The following is a 21,078-nucleotide window of genomic DNA, read 5'->3' on the forward strand; positions in this document are numbered from 1 at the left end:
GACCTTTTAAGGCCACAGAAATGAACCCTAAAGCTTAAAAAACGATCCACCATAAGCCTGAAACACAACAAAAAACGGCCTACTTTAGGGAAAAAATTTAAGTATGACAGTAGAAAGATGAGGAATGAATGCAAATAAATGAGCAGATGATAAATATTGAGTCATATATTGAAGTCGATATAGTAATTGTGACAGGCCTACTTAGAGAGATGCTTCTTCATTTCAATATTGTTTCAATGAATCAACAAATACTGTGCAAGGTGGTATAGTATATAAAAAACCCAACCTCACCCAATCGTAAAAGTGTCAGTATATGGAAAGAAAAGGCTTTAGGTGTTAGGTTTTTTTGTGTAAAGCTGCTTTTCTGTTTATTTTCTATTATATCTTCTAATGTTGCATAGTTTTTAATGGAATTTGTGCCTTGTTCTTACCGATGCTCCTTTCTCTCCAGTGGGGCCCTCTTTCCCCGGATGGCCCTGCAGACACAACACTCACATTTTCAACAATTTCAAGCCTTTTTCTGAACAATATGCACGGAACGCCAGTACTTACCGGTTGGCCATCAGCGCCAGGGAGCCCAGCCAACCCCTGTTTACCTTGAGGTCCCTGCGAAAAAGAAAAAGAAAAAAAAAAAAAAAACACAGCAATGAATACATTACAGCCGAACGCATCTGCTAGAAATAATATTAGCCATCCACGAAACCACTAGAATAACACAATATGGGGAGCTAAGTGCTTCTCCAGGCCCGGGGTCTAAATGGGTTTCTATCATGTCTCTTTTGGAGGCCCGAGGAGGAGTCCTTTACGTTCCTAACAGCGGTGGCTCTGCAGAATCAATCTGGTCTGCAATAGTCACTTATCATGAGCGCAGAGATTTTGTGGGTGTTTTTTTTTTTTTTTTTAAGCCACGACTGCGATTTCCCACCGCCACTTACTTTTTCGCCAGGAGGACCAATCGGGCCTTGAGAACCAATGAGGCCCTGGAAGACAAAAGACAAGGCATTAGACAGAAGTAGAAAAGTTTTGCAAGAGCTGAAGGAAATTGTAATTGCATTTCTGCTGACCGGTGTGAAAGCTTTTCAAACTTTTGGCTAAACTAAGAATCATATGCATTTCAGATCTTTTATACACGATAAATACCAAAGACAACAACAGTATTTGAGGCAAGAATATCAAATGATGCCCTCTTGAAAGTAATTAGCAAAACTTTGATAATCATTCCCCACTATTTTTTTTTACAAATGACCCACTTCAATCCGCTTGTGCTCAAAAGATCCAGCTGTTCTTACACGAGTGGCTTCATTTATTGACTCTGAAATAATCCTATGAAGACCAAAATTAAAAAAGTCCAAACAGCCAGCTTGTATTATTTTATGGGCCGCTCTGGAAGACGTCGCCCGCGCTGCGCCAGCTTCGATGAACAGCTTGTTTATTCAACCTGTCGGGTGAATCTGAACAGGTCTCGGCGAAGAGGTTCCAAAAATGACGGCACTTCGAACCCACGAGTGTCAGGGGGGAAAAGGCCGTTAATCCTGGACACTTGACTTCTGAATGTTTAATAGTGGAAAAGTGTAGGCGGCAAAGTGTGAGCTTGTTCCAGCGCACTTTGAGCAAAGGATGGGACGAGAAAAATGTCTCTAAATGAAAAGTGACTTGCGCTGATTCTGCTAATATTACATTCAGTAGCTCTATGTGGAGAGACACAGTTACAGTTTTTTGCTTCTGAGAGATCACACTTCACTGTGCTTGGTTTTGGTTTAGTAACTGTGTATCTTTTGTTGCCTCCTGGCCTGGACTCTCTTGAAAAATAAGTTTTTAATCTCAATGGGACTTACCTGGTTAACTAAAGGTTAATAAAAAATGAACTGACCTGTCATTTCCTAGTTATCCAGAGTGTTGTTCTTTCTGGAGATATTTATGTTTTTTAATTCATGCAGTTTGATGCAATATTTGAAGAGTTTAGTGATGCTAGGCTAGTCCTAGGCTAGTGCATGTCTATGGTAACTAGTAGCCTGCATTCAAAACAGTCTGACCCAAGCTCAGTGCACCTGAGGCAAAGGCTAGGTTACTAGATCTACAGTAGTTTGTTTACCGGCATTAAGTGGAATTCACAAATGAGCTTTCTACAAATCAGATATGGCAACTTTTGGAAGACTACCCAATGATTTTAAAGAGGTTTTTAATGCAGGCTACTAGTTACCATAGACATGCGCTAGCCTAGCACTAGCCTAGCGCCACTAAACTCTTCAAATATAAGGACTGCATGAATTAAGTATATATCTCCAGAAATCAACAACACTCTGGATATCTAGGAAATGAGGCCCTACGTCAAAAATCCTGAAATATCCCTTTAAGTCAATATTAGGGTGACCAGATGTCCCAGTTAACCTGGGACAGTCCCAGATTTGAGTACCCTGTCCCACGTCCCAATAGATTTCTCCAAAACCATTGATTTGTCCCAGTTTTTCTCAGTCTCTGTCCCAGTTGTAAGTATAAGTATATATATACGTATATATGTAAGTATATAAACCTATCGAAAATAAATCTCAATTCTAGCATCTCCTCAATGTGTCATGATTTGGGCATATTCGTGGATAATGTCCCAGTTTTTAACTTGGAAAATCTGGTCACGTATATAGTAATATAGCTTCTGCAAATAGATGGTCTCACCCTAAACTTATTCATGTCTCAACACAAGTCTAGCATATTCTCTGCAACATATACGTATAATCACATAGTTTTTTTCTGCTTTGGGTAATTTAGACGTCATGGTAATGCATAGGAACGCCGCATACTCTGTGTTAAAATTGCATGCCCCCTGGGTGTTTGGAAAACAACATGTGTGAATGCCAGGATGAAAGCGACCCAAAGAGTATGAAAGAGTATAAGATCAAAACTGTCACTGCACAAGCACAAAGAGAAACTTACATTGGGTCCAGGCATGCCCTGTTGTCCCGGAGGACCTGGCTCTCCTTGAACTCCCTGTTAAAAACAAATGGAGTACATCACAAAGGCACAATTCACTTTATTTACACACATATTCAAATCGGTTTATCTGTTGGAGAGAGCGGCAACCTGTGGTGCCAAAGGAGCTGCAGAGCCAAAGAAATTGTTTCTGAAGGGAAACGGCTATTTCATTAAAATGTTATGAAAAGACCAAATCCAATAGCAGTGAGTGCAGCCGAAGAAAGAAAGTTTTGATTCAATATTAAGTAATGTATTTATGTATTAATCCTGCCACTATACAATGATGAAGATGTGAGTTTTATTGAGAATTACAGAACTAAAGTTGGAATAATTTAATTTGAAAATCTCAAATCCTCCCACAATAACTAATAAAGACTTTGTAATGTCTTTGTGATGAGAATGGACCCCAGGAAGAGTAGTCTTTGCGTTGGTGAAGACTAAAGGGGGTCCTTAAATAAAGAAAAGAAAGAAAACAAAATAACCAGACAGAGTGAACAGATACATCATCCAAGGTTAAGGGCCATCTGAGTCATCATTAGTAACTGGAAACGGCGATGCGCTGCGGTGTGTCACAAAGCAAAAAACACACACAACATTGACCTCTGGCGGCAGACGGCTCCAGCTGTTTCAACAAACAACAGATAAATCCTTATTGAGGGCCCGCGAGTCTCAATCTGACAGTTTATTGTATCGCAAGAGCCTCCACCGATCCCACATTACACAGGTCTGTGGCCGCGGGGCCGTCCCGTCAATAGAGACTTTGTGGGACGCTAATGGGGAACACACGGCGCTGCTGCTCTTCTGGGTTAAACGGTGTCCTCTTTTGCTGCGCAGTGACTCAGGGGACGGTGACAGCATGTGGGCCGCTCCAGCTGCTTGACGGATGATGCTTTAACCTCATTTACAAACATCCTGCTGCCTGTCCAGGGAGGAGGCATGATGCAACGCCGCACGCAGGCCCAGCGTGTCTTTATCACGGCCTATTGTCTGCATGGAGCTGCATTTGGCACAAGATTGGAGCATTTACCGCGTGGAAGAAGGAGTGTTCGCTGTTGATTGATTGTTATTAAATCAATAAGATGATTTTGCTGAGGTGAACTGGGGAGATGTTGACATTTTTTAACAACACGAGCTTCTAAATGATCGTTCAGCATGAAGACGACAGAATCATATCAACCAAACAGTATCTGATCTGGTTTGTACTGTAATGGAGGTCTCACGAAGATTTTTTTTTTAACACATTGAGTGCCACGCTGTTTTGGGGATTTAGCGTGCCAACAATCCAGACCATCTTTAATGACATTTGTAGCACCACAGCGTATTCTATGTTATAGCTGTGGACACACGCTGTGGCTCGTTTGAAAGGTGAGACTCTAAGCTCTCCGTAGGTGAAAACCCTTTAATTCTACGTGCCTCGGTTCCTGAGAAATCGAAGCTAAACAGAGGCTCGTTCTGATCAAAATCACCGTTTTTTTTTCTAGAAACGGAGATATTGAGTGTTTTATGAAGCACAACTGTCTCCCTTGTTTCACTCTCTTCACTGGGCTTTGGCTGAAAACAGGGTCTTAAGAAAAGAACATCGACTATTGAGAATACCTGGGCTGAGTTTCACGTTGTTTTAAGAGAACATAGAGCTGAAATATTGTGATAAAAACACGTAGCGAGGACCCGCAGTAAATGGCGCCCGTTAGATCATACAAAACTGTTGGCTCGTTGACCTCATTGGGCGACTGATAAAAACTAAAGAGCGACCAGAAGCACGAGGTGTGGAGATCATTGCTCTGTGCAGGAGATCCCCCCTGCTTTCACTTTCTCTTCTCTCTCCAAGAGAGATCATATCAAGCAAAAAAACAAATTTGTTTTTACATTGGTTGTCATGGCATTTGACTTCTATTCACAAATCTAGCTGTTTTCCATTAAGAATTATAGCCACAATCACAACCTTTTAAATCACGAAATCATCTTGGACCCTTTTCCAGTTGGATGGAGATATTTCTTTCCGTATTTAACAAATGAAAAAGTGAGAAAACACTACTTGAGTCTTTAGGGGCTTGTTCAAATCTTCTAATCTGTGAGGAAATACAGCATGTGACATTATATTGAGCAAACTAAACATTTTTGGGTTGGGATGATTATTTTATTTGGCCCGTGGGTGCTCTCATAAGGTAAAGGTGACACCAATCGAGAACCACTGGTTTCAATCACACTTTGACGTTCACCTCCTGGGCTTAAAATCCTGTTCATTTGAGGAACAAAATGGAGGAAGTTGAACCCTGAGAACCTTACACACACATTTAGAGGCTATATATTTTGATGCCTCCAAGGCTATTTCTTTTATGGCAAACAGTTTTAAAAGTTGTAATGGCCTCTGCGTGTGTAATTAGATTGTTATGAGAGGCCTCCTAACAGTAAGGTTAAAGAGCACTGGCTTATGCGGCGCCTCGGGGACGGTTTTTCCTAGGTGGTCCTGACAAAATGGAGCGCTGTTATTCTGACACACCGCTGGGACGTCCTCTCTGCTGACTTTTCCCCAGGGAGAAATGTCCAAATACACTTCAATAAACACTTACCATGTTTCCTTTGGGACCCTGCTGCCCGTCCAGTCCTGAAAGACCCTAAAGGGGCCAAGCGGATAACACGGATGTCAGTGAGAGGTATAACACTTCATTGTTGTGAGACAGTGACAGATGAAGATACGTACGCGCTGCCCTGCTGCACCGGGAGACCCTCTCGGACCAAGCAAACCCCGGGGACCCTGCGCATAAAACAAGGCAGAGTTAAGTTGATGTTCTGCTGCGTGAAAAAGGGTTATTGGGCCAACCAGGTAGATTTTGTAATGTTAAAAGATTCATGTTAATGTTCCCACGAAAAGCATTCAGATGTATTTTAAGGTTCATGAGATATTTCAGTTCAAGTCCCATTCAACTCAATATACTGTAGTTTATTCTTCAAAGTCATAAGTCCAAATAAGGATCTGGGGCTGCACTCCTGTCGATCAGAAAGCAACATGCCAATCATTGCAATGAGGTCTATAGTCAAAATCATCACACTTAGATAAAAATTGCATGTGGATTGGGGGGCTTGATTTCTTCAGATGTAACATCATTGTCCTCAGTTGCTTTGTGCTCATGTGATTTTTATATGGGAATCATTTGAATTTGGTCAAAAGCTAATCTTTGGTTTGTCAAAGCAATACTAAGTAACTTGTTTAGCTTAAAAAATACTTTTTGTAGTACCTCTGGGGGTAATACAGGTGTTAATGGGATAATTAGGTCTTTCATATCCCCCGGTGTCTCTGTCCAGTAAAAAACGACTTGACTGCCACCGGACCGGAGTCACCAATACACACTAATGGAATCCCGAAGAACAAGCAGGCTAGCGGGCAAAGCTAACTGTGGGCTAGCGCCACTTTAAACAGTATTTACAGCCAAGTTTGAGAGAATAAATATTTTTATTGTGTAATTGGATGTACAATATCCCTCTCTCCCTTTGCCTTTTCTGTCAGCGCAGTATTTACTCTCACGGACAATTAATGAGTAAAAAAACGCAACATACTACGACACCTGCAGTTGCTCTTATGGCCTCAAGGGGCAAGAGTTACTTAGTACTGCTTTAGTTTTATAATATATCACATACATTCTTTTTGCTTACATTAATGTCAGGGATTACTCTTGAAAGTATGTTACTCTGAGGACAATAGTTCCTACTTAACTGAAGAAAGTAGTAGAGTTTAAAGGTGCATTATGCAACTTTTTATGCAAAAAAAAAGAAGTTTGTATTTGTGTGTATTTGACCATGTTCTCATCCAGTGGCCTTTACTTGCCATCACAGTGGTCTCTAAGATGCTCCAGGATCAATTGTTTTGTAGGTTTTCTGGAGAGAGGGTCCGTCAGCTGTGAAAACCTTCCAAACAATTGATCCCGGAGAGTCTTAGAGACCAATGTGATGGCAAGTAAAGGCGCCATGCTGACCACTCATACAGCCGCCGGGTAACAACAAGGTCAAATACACACAAATATCAAGGTTTTTTTTCCACATGAAAAGTTGCATAATGCACCTTTAACTAAAAAGCTCACATCAAACAATAACTGAACAAATGAGCTGATTTCCACATCAGGTGCAGAAGTCGGGAAGCTCGTTTTGACCAGAGTTTCCCACTTGTTTTCCCCAGTTGAGCGAGCGTCCATGTGCATTTTCCTGGGGACAACTTTTTCCTCAGTTCCAGAGGGCCAGATGCACGCGGCCCATATCTGTGGACCTGGCAACCTGCCTGCAGCTCGTCACAAATACAATATTCATTTTAAAATATCAGGCTAAATCCAGTTTCTAGGTCTAGTTAGTTGTCAAAAATGCAGATGGGTATTGTTAAACGCTGCCTCAGGGGGATCAAAAAAGCTGCTATACAACTGGTACTAATATGGGTATCGGAAAATGTTTTTTTACACACACAGAGTTCCGATGCCTGGGCAGAATTGTTAGAAGTGACAAAACATCTCCAGCACAAATAGACGATAAATGCTACTGACTTTGCTTTCGGAAATAGACTGATACGGAATTGATGAACAATAATCTCTCTACAGAAGGTCCTTTTATTCTTTTCTAACCAAAATAAGAAAAAGCCTTGGCTAATGAGTTTGGATAAACCAAATGCATGTGAAAATGTAATCGAGGCGCAATCGTAAATATCAAATCAAATCCATCATCTGCTTCAAACTCTGATGAAACTCACTGCAATGTTTCTAAACGGCTTCACAAGCTGCTTCTCAAAGGACTGTTTCACATGACACGCCACGGTCCATTAATGCAGAACAAAACAGAAAATGTCAAATTCTCACGGGAAAACTATTACGACTTTAGCACGAGCCCCATATCTACATTTTTTCCCCTTTCTTCCAATGGCATTTCATTTTGGAAACATGAGAGAAATGAGATCATCTGAAGTTGAAAAACTTAAAGCCGCGCTTCGGAGCGTTCAGGGTAAAAAAGAAAGTCACAAAGCTCAAAACATCACTGTTAACAAACATGGGACTGATTCCAAACATGCTTCTAATGCTGAGCAAGACAAAGAGAAATGTTCACTGTCCGCTCCCAGCAAGGTTACGAGTAGGGATGCACCAATCCGAGACTGGTATCGGATATCGGAGCCGATACGGGAAATATATGATATCGGGTATCGGCTTCAAATATCCTATACTGAACTGACGGCATAAAAACAAAACTTTTACCACTTAAATTTAAGTGAATATGGGCATGCTGTATATCATTGTAAAGCTAAGAACTAGAATGTATTTTTTGTGGGGGGGGTTTACGCAGTGCAAAATGCCACGCTAGCAATAGCATGCTAAAGCTAGCGGGTGCATGCTAGCGAAAACTAATCAAGGCTGGGTCAGAAACTATGATAGAAATACCTAAAGTAGCCTAATAAAATAAATAACTACTGCTGAAGCCAAGTTTTTGTATTTTAGTTTAAGAAATAACTGATCTAACATATTTGTAATGATCAGATCACTTCATGTGAGTTGTTTATATTAATCTAACCTAAAGCCTGTCATATACCCAAGGATATTTAGTGTAGAAACGTCATCCTTGTTAAATGTTTATCCATTAGTTTATCATATAAATGATAATTGATCTGTAACCTGTAACAATAAAATATGACTTTATTGATCTTAAAATGGAGAAGAGTCAATAAAATGTTTCACTCAGAGAAAGCCATTTTTAAGAAAGTCTCTTGTTATCGGTAAATATCGGATATCGGCAGATTCTCAAACCCCAGTATCGTATCGGTAGCAAAAGAGCTGGATCGGTGCATCCCTAGTTACGAGTCAAATCTTGGGAAGCCTGGTTATTCTTTTCAAATGAAAAATACACAGCTTTAGGTTTGCAAAGCACTTCACAAATTTCATAAGAAGTTGTAAATAAATACAACTGTAGGTCTATAACATGACAATGTTCCTTTTATTCAGACTTGTAGAGGTTTTATCCACTAAAACGTTACTGGTTTGATAAAAAATTGTTTGTTTTTGTAAATAAATGCCTTTATTTTCCACTTCTGTTTGTTTGGTTTTTGATTCTTTGGTATCTCATCTAGCACTCATATCACTCAATCACTATATTCACTTCACGCTCTCATTTTGTACATATATTTTTATAACAAGTGATGGTCATTGTGCTGAGTACTTGTTGAGCGTAAAGTAGGATTAAAGGAGAAGTAGTAGGAGTCGTCTCCTTTTTAAAGTCAGTACTTACACTTTCTCCAGCCACCCCTCTCTGTCCGACTGGTCCATCCTCTCCCTTTGGAAACATGACATATTTCATAAGCGAAACACAACATAAAACACCAGCATTTTTTTTGCCTTATTTGAACGGAGGCTAAACTCACCCTTGGCCCGTCTTCTCCGGGAGATCCTGGGGGGCCCGTAGACCCTAATTCACCCTATAGTGAGAAAATGCCCAACATCAAAAATAGGAGAAACAAGGAGTGGCGCAGATGTCATGTCTGATAATAGACGGGAGTGACGTGACTAAAGACAAGGTTGATTCAAAATGGAAACAAAAAATGCCTTTAATCTGCGCCCGGTCACCACAATTGGCATGAGCCTTATGTGTACGGTCGTCCCTATTTTGGGTTTGTCCTATACAGGGACCAACCTACCTCCACTGTGCCACCCTCTAATTACTCAGTATAGAATAAAGACCGAACGGCCGTCTAGAAATACCACCCTGTCATCTCCGTGCGCAAAACTTCCAGTTTTTGACCGAGGTTTAAAATGTACCAAACACTAAACGTCAGGGCTGTCCAGAGGGAAGCGGTTATTGAGAGAAAAGTGGGTTAAACGGCCTTAATGACCTTGTTCATTATTCAGCAAATCAGCAAATATGGCAACACGATAACTGCACAATAGATTAGGAAAAACTGCAGTATTCGGAAATGATCTTGCATGAATATGATTGTAGTGTTTGACAAAATAATTTCTATACAGTATGTTCCATTAACCTCTCAACCCCCACCTTTTCTCCAGTTCTTCAGTAAAGCGGAAACAAAAAACGGGACGAAAACAGGGATGAAAATGCAACAAAAAAGCACAATGAAAAAGTGAGCCAAGAAAAGGTAAAACAAAATGCATAAAAAAAGAAAAAACACAAGTAAAAGATGTGACAAAACCGTCAAAAAAAGCAACAAAAGTTCCCAAAAAGAGAGGAAAATAGATCAGTTTTTTCGTAGCTTTCAAATGAGGCATTACACTGGCCTGTAGGCTGTAAACATGTGCTTGGTTTAGGCGGAGGTTAAGAGGTTAAATGTAGACATAAATGTGAGTAATGTGCTTTTCAAATCGGGCCCAAAACACGGCTAAAACCGAGCAAGAATCAAGATCATGTGTGTCATATAGATATAGTGTCACCTAATACTGCAATCTCACAATTTGGCGATATCTTGTGCAGCCGTATCAGGAAAATACATAACGCAGAAAGTACTTTACTCGAGGTGAGGAACTTACTTTATCTTGAAACCCAAAATATCGCTTTTATTAAAATACTAAGGATGTACCAAGATCTCGTGAGATTAAAAAGATGCAAAATCTCGCCACAAGATTATGTCGGCCCCAAGTAGATGAATATATTAGATTTTTCCTTTTTTACCGTGCTGCATCCAATACACTCATAGTAGACGGCTTAAACCAATATTCAGTTCATAGTTACCCACCAATGTCTTTCATAATATAATGGTTTGCACCTTTAATTTGAGTTCCATTTTGTTCGGTTAAAATGACTATATAAGCTATATTCATTACTACAAATTATATCAGAATTTTGTCTCGTCTCGTGGAGTGTGTGTCCTGGCCCACTCCTATGAAATACCTGATTAATGTCCTTTGTGAGTAGAAGAATACTGAAAGAAAATCTGTATTTTTAAAAGTGTAAGCTACCCCATGACGCCATTGGTTAAAGCTGTAGTACAAGTCGTCCCAGTAGAACCATCAGCAGCAGAGAAGTGGGTGGGCGCGGATAAAATATAGATGGAAAATAATATTTAGAGGAGTTGGATCGGTAATCGATTCGACTGGGTGGGCAAAAATCAAATTCGGATCAGCCCGTCTATCGCCAGGAGAGTTAGAGGTAGAAAAAAGTTTCCAACGTTGCCTTCTACTCACTGAACACTGCTGGATCTTTAAGTATCATTCCCTCCATCTACAGAAGGCTCATTATAAAAACCTTAAAATATGTCTGAGGCAATTATGCTTAAAGGCTAGACGACTTTGACATTAGCAAAGACAGTAACAACCCTGGCGTTTGGCGCTGTCATCACTGCAGTAATAATCAGTGAATGGGAGGGGGACTTTGAAGTGCCATTTAGGCCCTAACGTTTGCGTAAGGACAGGGTTCAGAGCTGCAGTTACTTTGACAAATGACAATCTGAGACTCATAATAAGACCGGGGCAAGTGCAGCTTCTTATTATAGAGGGCGAATTTAGCCTTTTTTTTTGGAAATGGAACCGCTTCACGACGCTCTAATTACTCACTCGGTGTCCTTTCTCTCCTGGAAGTCCGGGGAGGCCATCGAATCCACGGTCGCCCTGGAACAAGGAAGGAGGGTCAGTGAGTTGAGTTTACAAAGAATAATGAGTCTGAGTAATACATGGTAAATTCTACTATTTTGTTTTCATTTTTTCTGTCAAAACTGATTCATACTAGAAATACAACATATCTACAATAAGTCACAATGGGACTGGGCGAAATAAAAAGTAATGATTATATGTCGGTGATGCTATAAGTTTGACTTCACAATCGAGTAACAAGTTGGTATAGAGTAGGTCTGGCTCTTGAAGCTTCTACTCAACTTTTATTTCCCAACTGACTGACTTTCTTCAACAAAATTCAGGCGTCTATGGGCCAGATCTTGTGCCTGGCGCAAGGACAGCAGAAGCTCCAAACGCGATGGTTATCTTCCATGAGCTGTTGCACTATTTGCTTATAAAAAGAGAAAAGGTCGACTGAGGCGTGGTTTATTACAATCAGTGTATCGTTTATATCGCACTGCCTTGTGTTTAGGTCTGTCACGATAATTACCATATCCACTTATCGTTCAATAAATAACAGATAAACTATGTATTTTTTGGCTCGATATTTATCATCTGTGCATTTATTAACATTTCCCCCCACTTTTTTCTTTGTAAAACTTTGAGCTTGTGTGGTATTTTAAGATATGATTATGCACTTTCAGAACAAAGGTTTACCGTCATTTTTATGTTGACAGTATCTAGTATCGTTAGTCAATATTATCGTGTATCGCGATACATTCCTGCCTCAATATATCGAACTTCAAATTTGTTATTGTGACAGACCTACATGTGTTCTTCCTAAAGCATCACTGGCTCTCACAGGTCAAACTAAAAACTTTATTAACCCCATTGTGAGCTAAACAATGTTCGTGTCCCAAGAGGAAGAAATGTAGCCGACAGCCGGTCCCGCTGTGGCGCGGAACGGCACTCGCTCGGCCGTAATTGCGTTATCGTAACCAAAACAAAATCACATGTTCGCCCTCACAACCCCTCTCTCCCTCCCCCCCTTCACATGGAGTCAGAGTCAGGTTGGAGAAAAAAGGCTGTTACACATGACATTCTCCATCCCACGTACTTCCCACTTAAAAGTCGGGGGCTGCAAAATCTCATAGGGCGCTCCCACTTAGGACAAAATGTTACGCTATAGTCTGCGTTTAGAAACACATGATCGGGCCTCATGAAGGATCTACTGATAATTTACTAATGTTGTATCCTTGTGGAGGTTTTCAAAGTCATCAACCGGACTGGGTTGCTTAAGTTGGCAATGCTTTGAGTGGAGCAAGGCCTGTCGTGATAACATTTTGAGGCTTGAAAATATCGCAATAAACAATATCATTGTTGACCAAGAACATTGGAAATCTCAGTAATCCCTTGTTCTAAAATGTTTCATCATATCTTCAATAAAACACACAAGTTGCAATTAACATTAATCTCAAAATATACTTTAGTAAATTGTTCAAGTATTACTTGGGGGAAAAATGTGAATATTGAGCCTATTGTTTATCCGTTATTTATTGAACGATGAGTCGATATAGTAATTGCTAAAGTGGAACTGGTGTAGTATAAACAAAAATGGCGTCCTGACTCTTTCTCTCAGTATAAGAAAGACGAAATGTTCTTTATTCAAACAACTCCCGTCCAGTTGTCGAACACTAGTAAAATAGCAATAATAACCTGCCATATCACGTTAAATGGACTGGATTAATATTTTAGCCCTTTGTGTTATAGGAACAGCACTGATAATGCCTTAAATGTTCTGACATCAACCCCCCATACCCTTTACCTTTGCGCCTCCTTCTCCCGGCAGCCCACGAGCTCCGTCCGCTCCATTGCGTCCCTGAAAGACATCAAAATAACAGAAATTGTTTTACAGATATTTCATAAACTTTGCGAAACTGGACGAGGCAATCAGTCCACGGTTCAACAAACTCCCCTTTCTGAATTTATACAAGAATACTAAAGTCAATATTGTGCGCAGATGATGGAGTTGAATGGAAGCCATGTTTGAAAATACCCAGAGTCCAGCAATTAGAGCCATGATCCTGGCAAATCCAGCTCTTTCCAGTATTTTATTGGAAAAATCAAAAAATATCGCTGACTGGGACATATCTATGGTACGTGCTGAACATAATTGATACGGGATGTAACACATTTATTGAAAGCATTCGGTATGTTTTGCTGTCCCTTTTTGGGAGTTCGTCCCCAGCATTTGAGTCATCCTTCAATGCCACATGGGCACCAGATCAAGTGCAGTTGACGCCCTATTAGGCATGTTTTAGGTTGATGGGGGAACGTGAATACATGGACACAGGGAGAGCGTGCAAACTCCACACAAAATATCCCTCCATCTTAACTGATTGTTTAGGGAAAATTAATGAAATGTAATTGGAAATCTTTGCAAACAACAAAAGAAACAATGAAAGAGCTCTTACCCTTTTCCCAGCTTTTCCCGTAAGACCAGTCGGACCCTGAAGACCTCTGGGCCCCTTCATGCAAAAAACATCCAACGTTGAAGCTTATATAGAAAGTTATGTAAATTTATACAACAAGGAGAAGGCCATATTTGACCCCACCTGAGGTCCTGGGTCACCGCCGTCTCCTTTCAGCCCAGGAGCACCAGGACTTCCCTATGAAAAGACGCACACATATTTATCAAAGCAAAGCAAAAGCCTGAGAATGAAAAATAAGCAAGTTACTTTATTTACAGATGAGGGAATAAGTTATATCTAGTAACTGTTATAGTTTATTCAGATTATTAAGGGATGTTTATAATGTATTTTTACATTGCAATGATATTTGTCTTGCACCACACACCAGAATGTAATTTGCGACCCATCAGTCTGACTCTATAGTGTTAAACCTGTAAAATTGACTCCCATGAAGTGACTTCCTGTTTCAATCCAGCACGCCAAAATAAAAGCACACAGCTCGTCTAAAACTAATGAACTGCTGAACGAATTAATATTATGCTGCTTTTATTTTGGTGTGCTGGATCGGAACAGGAAGTCACTTCTTGTTATGATTTGAAGTTATGTCATTTCAGCATTCAAGTTAGTATAGTAGTATATCATTTTAAGAGGTGTGGCCAAAATATTTTCTCAATTAAGAGTAACGATGTTTGAAATAATTGCACTCAAAGTAGAAGTAAAAAGTAGAGGCCCGAAATATTTACTCAAGTAAGAGTGAAACAATACTTGCTGTGAATACTGTGAGTAACTGAGTAAAAGTTTGATTCATGTTTCAGTAGTGACATAAATTATGAGAAACAAAACATGAAATAATGTAGTACTTTCACAAGAAATATGTGTTAAAAGAAATCAACATGAAGAATTAAGTAACAAAACACAAACACACATTTATTGTACGTCTCAAAATGAACATATTAATATTAATCAAGTAGAAGTAAAAAAGTACTGTATGAAATATACACTTCCAAAAGTACAGTTACTTAAGCACATGTACTTGTACTGAAATGTATTTAAGCAGCTTCTGTCCCCTCAGTGTCAAATGGCATGACCAAAGAAATGAGGGCTTATTACTTTGTCCTTCTTCATACATCATTTAAATACTAAAGCTATAGGTGACCTCACACTGACCAGAAGAAACTTAAACAGTCAGGACTTCTCGTAATGTAATAAAACTCTATCTTATCTTCTAATTTATGTCTTCCTCCACAGTTTTACATCTGTCCTGTATAGGCTACTGCGAGGTTAAATATAGCGGCGCCCCAACACAGCAGGAAGCAGCAGCAGTGTTTTCCTCATCAGCTGAGAGAGTCATGGTAAATGCATATGAGAGGTGCGTGTGTGTTTGTATAGGGACGACTCACCACAGGACCAGACCTCCCCGCCATTCCACTGGGCCCCGGAGCGCCTCTCATAGCCAGCTGTAAGTCAGACACAAGCCCTGATTACTGCGCAGCGATGACGTGTCCATCATTAAAATAGTCCACAACGTAAACCGAGTAGATAAAGGGTGTGGGGAGTGGGACGAGGCAAGTTTGTTTTATTTCTAAAGCTCTACATACGTTCAGTCATCTGATGCTTATTATGTTAAAGAACCAATACCTAACGTTCCTGAAAAACCAAGAATGCCCAGCCTAAAACCTTAGACAGTCTCAAACTAGTCGGTACGGCAGAAAAGACTGGTTGTAATAATGTCTTTGGTGGGGCTGGTGGTTTGCCTCCCAGCCATAGTCAAAGGAACACAATGCAAGAAGCGTAAACTTGCACAAACCTAGTGCCCTCGGTTTTGAATATTGGTTTGGTCTGAATATATAACAATGTGAAAACTTTATAAAGTTTCTGGCAATGGTTTACCACAGCCCAAGTGACGCTAAATATTTGTGGAGTGGTAGGTGAGTGACCTTTTTTTGCCCTTCTCCTCAAACCCACAAACTCAATTTCAGTCTCAAAGAGCACACAAGGTAGAAGGCAAGGGGGGGAGTACTAAAAAAAACAACTTTCATCATTCAAGAGCTGTAGGTTTTTTGTTTTCAATTCTTGATTATTACACATTACTCAGAGAAGACAGACAATTCTAGCAAAGTTTTAAGAAGGTAATATACAAGAATGATTTTTATCCATCTATCTACAAAAAACTCAGGAACCAGTCTTGCTTGTTCAAACTATATGACACATGTACCAGTGGTGGAACATTGGCTTGTTCAGGTGATGCTCAGGGTCACTAGCAACTTTAATCTTTACTCTAGTGAGAGAATGATTTTATGTGTTGCTACTTGGGGCTTGGGGGTCAACACAAGTGTATTTCTGCTACATTTCTGCAACATTTTTCAAAGTTTTTCGTTATCGTGCAGAAAATCAATGTGAGCCGAGTTTCCATATTTGGTTCCTTGCCCTTTAAGAGATAAAAAAATGACAGAGATTTATATATAAAATATACAAAACGTACTTTCAGGTCTCGGGGGGTGCTGGTACTCAGGAGATGTTGTGTTTTGTGATATTGATGTTTGAATGATCACACCTGTCATAGGCAAGAGCTTTTGTAATGTGATTGTGCCTTACGTGTAGTGGGCGGGGTCAGTCACCTCTAATACTGTTTGCCCAAATGTTTTACTAAAAATAACCTTTGGCAACATAAAAACATAGTCCTAGGGTTTATTGGCTCTTTTATCAAGAAAACACTGTAAGCATGAATAATAGGTGCAACGGGCATGTCCAAATATGGACAAAACTAATTAACATAAGGTGAACAGGGCGTATGATCAAATATGGTGCCTGCCTTTTTCATGCTGTAATTTCACTCATCATTTCACTACGTCTTCCAAAACCAACACATATATCAGTTATGTAAAGAAATGTACCATGGATTTAGCCAGACTTGGGTCTTTTTCAGACTTCAGAGCAAACAGGAAGTTGAGAGCGCGACCGGTCTCTGCTGATTGGTCAAATGCCACAGAGAGGGGATCGTGATGTGGGGTAATCTCTTCTGATTGGCTGAGTGAGGACTATGCTTCTCTACCTTACTGATGTGCAGCAGGGAGGCCATATAAGTGTGCGGATATAACCAAAAATAGTCACTTGCCCTATAAAGGGTTAAAGTGATAGTCTGCAAGTTTAAATGTTCTACAATTTTAAGAGATTGCATAATGTTGACCACCTGGACCTGCAATTCGATGTAATGTTAAGTTTAAAGACCTTTTCTTTGCTGATTTCAGACACTAATCTAAATCCCTGGGCTATTGCTTTGACCAATGAGGCGAGCTTTCCTGTGAAACGGCCTGTCAGGTCTAATCAGGAGAGGAGGCAGAGGGAGGTTGATCGTTTACTTTTGCAAATTCTGTGTCTCTCCTTAATTGCAATGCAGGAACGGCTTTCAAGTCACATCAGGAGGGAACTTGACGGTTTAGTTTTTAATTCTCACTCTCTCTCTCCTCATTGTGCAATCTTACAGACTATCACTTTAAAGACAATATGAAACCAGGAGTCCCTCTATGCCCTTGGTAATCGTAGTACAAGCTGTCATGCGACCTGTATCCACTTCCACAAAGCAGCATGCTACATACCCTACATATGCCAAGGCGTTACAAAACACCGAATCCAAATATTGCTCTGTACACATTAATAAACAGCAGTGTTGTTGACCTTTGCGCCTCTCAGTGAGTTGTGAATGTGCGAATATACGTCGTAATGATCTCCATGTGTTTTTGGAGTTGATCACACCTCGTGCCTCCCAGCCTCACAGTTCATCCTGTTACTCAGCACCAGGGCCCGTGTGGGTGTCAACATCTGCTAAAGCTTTATGTACTCCTCCCCAGTATAATCAGCCCCTCCATATACGTGCACTCTATAGGACTGCAGGGGCATTCTCAGGGTTGCTTTGAGTTCAGGGCTCAGTATTTTTGGGGATACTAAGGATTGGGAAACCTTAAGTTGTCATCTGGGTTTATGACGTGTTTTCACAGGAGATGTCCCACATTGGGTTCATTTTATAGTTCTACGGGCTATTTGTGGGGTTGCTTTAAGGTCAATGTCCACTTTTTTTTTTCTTTTTACTTAGAATAACTTTAGGGTGAGGGCAGAACCATCAGACAAAGTGTAACACAATTTTTTGGTACCACTTTATAATAACTTCACCTTATTTGGCCTTAATAAATGATGAGTCAACACTTAATCCATCATGAACAAATCATTAGTTAAGTGCTACTAACTAACTACTAACTACTTAGCAATGAATAATGAACAACTTCATTATGAGTTACGCATTAACTGTAGTAGTTAAAGTGCATATGACACAATAGCTGAAACATAGTTAATGCAATTATATTTAAGATTTTGCTAAAGATTGGACCCAGTTTTCTTCAGTTTGGCCATTTGTTGTGATGTTTATAGTTTCGCTTTCTTTATCTTTATCTGTGTCACTTCCTGTCAGCAGCTTAAAGGGGCTAGATGCAAGTTGGCTATTTTATACTCACTACAGCCACCTCAGGTCATTTGTGGAACTGCACCTTATATATTAAGCTTGTGCATGACGGCAATTGACCCGAAGTAACAGCTTTGTGTGCAGTGCAGGATTTTAGAGGCAGTTGTGGTGAACAGGTCTGAGCTCATTCTACACATTGGGACATGGCTGGAACATGTAGGGGGAGGAAAATACATAATATGAACATTTTTAAACTCTGTATAGTCCCTTCAAAAAATCCAATAAAAATTACTTTTCTGTCCAACATTTCTTCATTAAAATTGCTGCTTCACTGAAATAAAAATGATAATTATGCAACTGATGAACTTGCGACTGATGTTATCCTTCCTAATAAGTCATTAAAAAAGCATTAAAACCTGTCATATGCACTTTAGTTGTTAAAGGAACTATATGGAGTTTCAAAATGTTAAAACTAAGTATTTTCCTCCCCCTACATGTTCCAGCCATGTCCTTAGGTGTAGAATGAGCTCAGACCTGTTCACCACAACTGCCTCTAAAATCCTGCACTGTCACTCAAAAACGTGTTACTTCGGGTCGAATTGCCGTCATGCACAAGCTTAATATAGAAGCTGCAGTTACGCTTATGACCTGAGGTGGCAGTACTGAGTATAAAGTGGCCAACTTGCATCTAGCCCCTTTAAGTGTTTAAGTAATGAATTGTTCAAGTTGAATTAAGTGTTAATTCATCATTTATTGAGGCTAAATAGGGTGTAGTTATTATAAAGTGCTTTACGAAGCAGTTTTATGTTTCAGGAGGAAAACAAAAGAATTGAAGCTTTTATTAACAGAGTTCATTAAATGACTCCAGTACCACTCAAAACTAAAAGGGATCCAGTTTATTCCTCAAAAGTCCTAACCAGGTGTTAGTCAAAAGTCGTAGCACAGCCCTTTTTTCTCAGGCAATGAGAGGATGCTACAGAAACCCTTTAAGCTGTCATGTAGTTTTCCTTTTAGATACTATTTGAAAACAAAAGTAATATATATATATAGCATTTAATTTGTATGGTTGCTAGTCTGAACTTCTATAGCATATTTGAATTTCATGTTCAAATCTGTCAAGCTATGTCAAAAACTACCTTTCCAGTGCAAGACAGTTCAAAACAATATACACAGAGGGAAAGTATTGGATTTCAGCTCGCAGTGTAAAACATATGGGTCAAACTCACATCCTATGACCCCTTACCTCTTATAAAAAGTATATTTTTTCAGGGGATTTCGAAGGGAAGCAGTTCTCCACCTTCCACGGTTACCTACCCTGGCCTGGGAGAGGATAGCCTGGGCTTGAGCCTCCTGAGCGGACACCACGGGCCCTTTGTGCGACTCCCCGCCGGCTCTAAACTGTCAAACACAAAGACACACAAGACAATTAAAAAACACATACACTTTTTTTTTTTTTTTTTTTACATTTTACAGACTGAAAATAAAGGCGTCTCCTGGCGAGCAAAGCCCAAGCAACCTTGCAGTCTGTCAAACCTGTAAAGCTGTCACCACATATACGCATTCCAGGTCAAAAAGACAACACGCTTTTGTACTAATTTGTGTCACCGGCGTTTCGAGGCCACAGTCACTGGTTCCACTCCACTGGCCTGGCTGACATTTACAAGCGAAAAGAGTTGTAACCCAAAGAAAATACCGTCCAAAAATCCCTTGGCCCGCGATGATGCCATGAGGTAAAGCCACTTAATGAGGTGGCGCTCATGGGCGAGTGCCGAACATGAAGGAGGTACGGTGCAAAAGTATGGGAAAAAAAAGGCAAGACAGACAGAGAGGGGGATGAATAAGAGTGGCAGGGGTATTTCTTCATACGCAGCAGCTCAAAATAGCCAAAGCTGTTATTTAAATAAAAAGTATTGCATAAAATGATGATGAGGACTTACTGGCAGCATCATGATGGTTCCTGGTGGCCCTGGGACACCGTCTGAGCCAGGGATACCGGGGCGGCCTGGAGGACCCTGAGAGAGACAGTGGGTTTATTAGATTACATACAGTATTGGAGACAGTGGATTCTTTACATATTTGGATAAGGTTTCATGTGATAAGTGCATGGACACACAAAATGAGAAGGGTCTTAAGGAACTGTAAGGAAAGGACATATTATTGAATTTTCCATTGTGAGATCCATAATGTCTGATCTTATCCTGTCTTTATCCAATTATTATAAATGATGTGAACTCAGATTCTATATTGTACATCAAATAATATGTACATAGAATGATGATAAATGATAAAATGATGTTAATGGTTAAAAGTGACAACACTAAAGCAATGACCCACCGTCGTTATATATGAGTAAAACAATTTCCAACACAGGGCTCATTGCTGTATCTTTCATACAGTTGCCGGATGCCAAGATTTTTCTGCAATGGCTTGAATTTGAGAGTGTATGTTGTGTGCAATTGACCTCTGAACCAAGCACATTTTATCCAAATCTAAAAGAAAACGAGGATGAAAACGCAAAAAAAGTGACAAAAAAAGTGATGAAAACATGACAAAAACGTCGGGAAAAAAGCCACAAAAAGTGACAAAAACTCAACAAAAAAGTGATGAAAACATGACAAAAATGTCACAAAAAAGCAACAAAAAAGCCACAAAAAGTGACAAAAACATG

The 21,078-nt window shown here is 40.0% G+C and overlaps 1 protein-coding gene and 1 long non-coding RNA gene across 2 annotated transcripts in view; one reads left to right on the top strand and one right to left on the bottom strand.

The window, feature by feature from the left end:
- LOC306973129 overlaps nucleotides 1–21,078 on the top strand; it is a 268,899-nt gene that overhangs the window by 108,341 nt on the left and 139,480 nt on the right. The gene's annotated exons all lie outside the window — the stretch shown is intronic.
- Nucleotides 1–21,078, bottom strand: part of col11a1b (collagen, type XI, alpha 1b) — a 185,727-nt gene that overhangs the window by 95,002 nt on the left and 69,647 nt on the right. Inside the window, exons 12-26 of the mRNA XM_079569937.1 lie at nucleotides 20,348–20,422; nucleotides 19,725–19,808; nucleotides 15,358–15,414; nucleotides 14,102–14,155; nucleotides 13,961–14,014; nucleotides 13,312–13,365; nucleotides 11,490–11,543; nucleotides 9,350–9,403; nucleotides 9,217–9,261; nucleotides 5,669–5,722; nucleotides 5,538–5,582; nucleotides 2,929–2,982; nucleotides 936–980; nucleotides 553–606; nucleotides 432–476 (exon numbers count right to left, since the gene is read on the bottom strand). Of these exons, the coding sequence (XP_079426063.1) occupies nucleotides 432–476; nucleotides 553–606; nucleotides 936–980; nucleotides 2,929–2,982; nucleotides 5,538–5,582; nucleotides 5,669–5,722; nucleotides 9,217–9,261; nucleotides 9,350–9,403; nucleotides 11,490–11,543; nucleotides 13,312–13,365; nucleotides 13,961–14,014; nucleotides 14,102–14,155; nucleotides 15,358–15,414; nucleotides 19,725–19,808; nucleotides 20,348–20,422 (828 nt within the window). The remainder of the gene's footprint in view (nucleotides 1–431; nucleotides 477–552; nucleotides 607–935; nucleotides 981–2,928; nucleotides 2,983–5,537; nucleotides 5,583–5,668; nucleotides 5,723–9,216; nucleotides 9,262–9,349; nucleotides 9,404–11,489; nucleotides 11,544–13,311; nucleotides 13,366–13,960; nucleotides 14,015–14,101; nucleotides 14,156–15,357; nucleotides 15,415–19,724; nucleotides 19,809–20,347; nucleotides 20,423–21,078) is intronic.

The sequence above is a fragment of the Gobius niger genome (assembly GCF_951799975.1).
Source record: "Gobius niger genome assembly, chromosome: 13".
Lineage (NCBI taxonomy): Eukaryota > Metazoa > Chordata > Actinopteri > Gobiiformes > Gobiidae > Gobius > Gobius niger.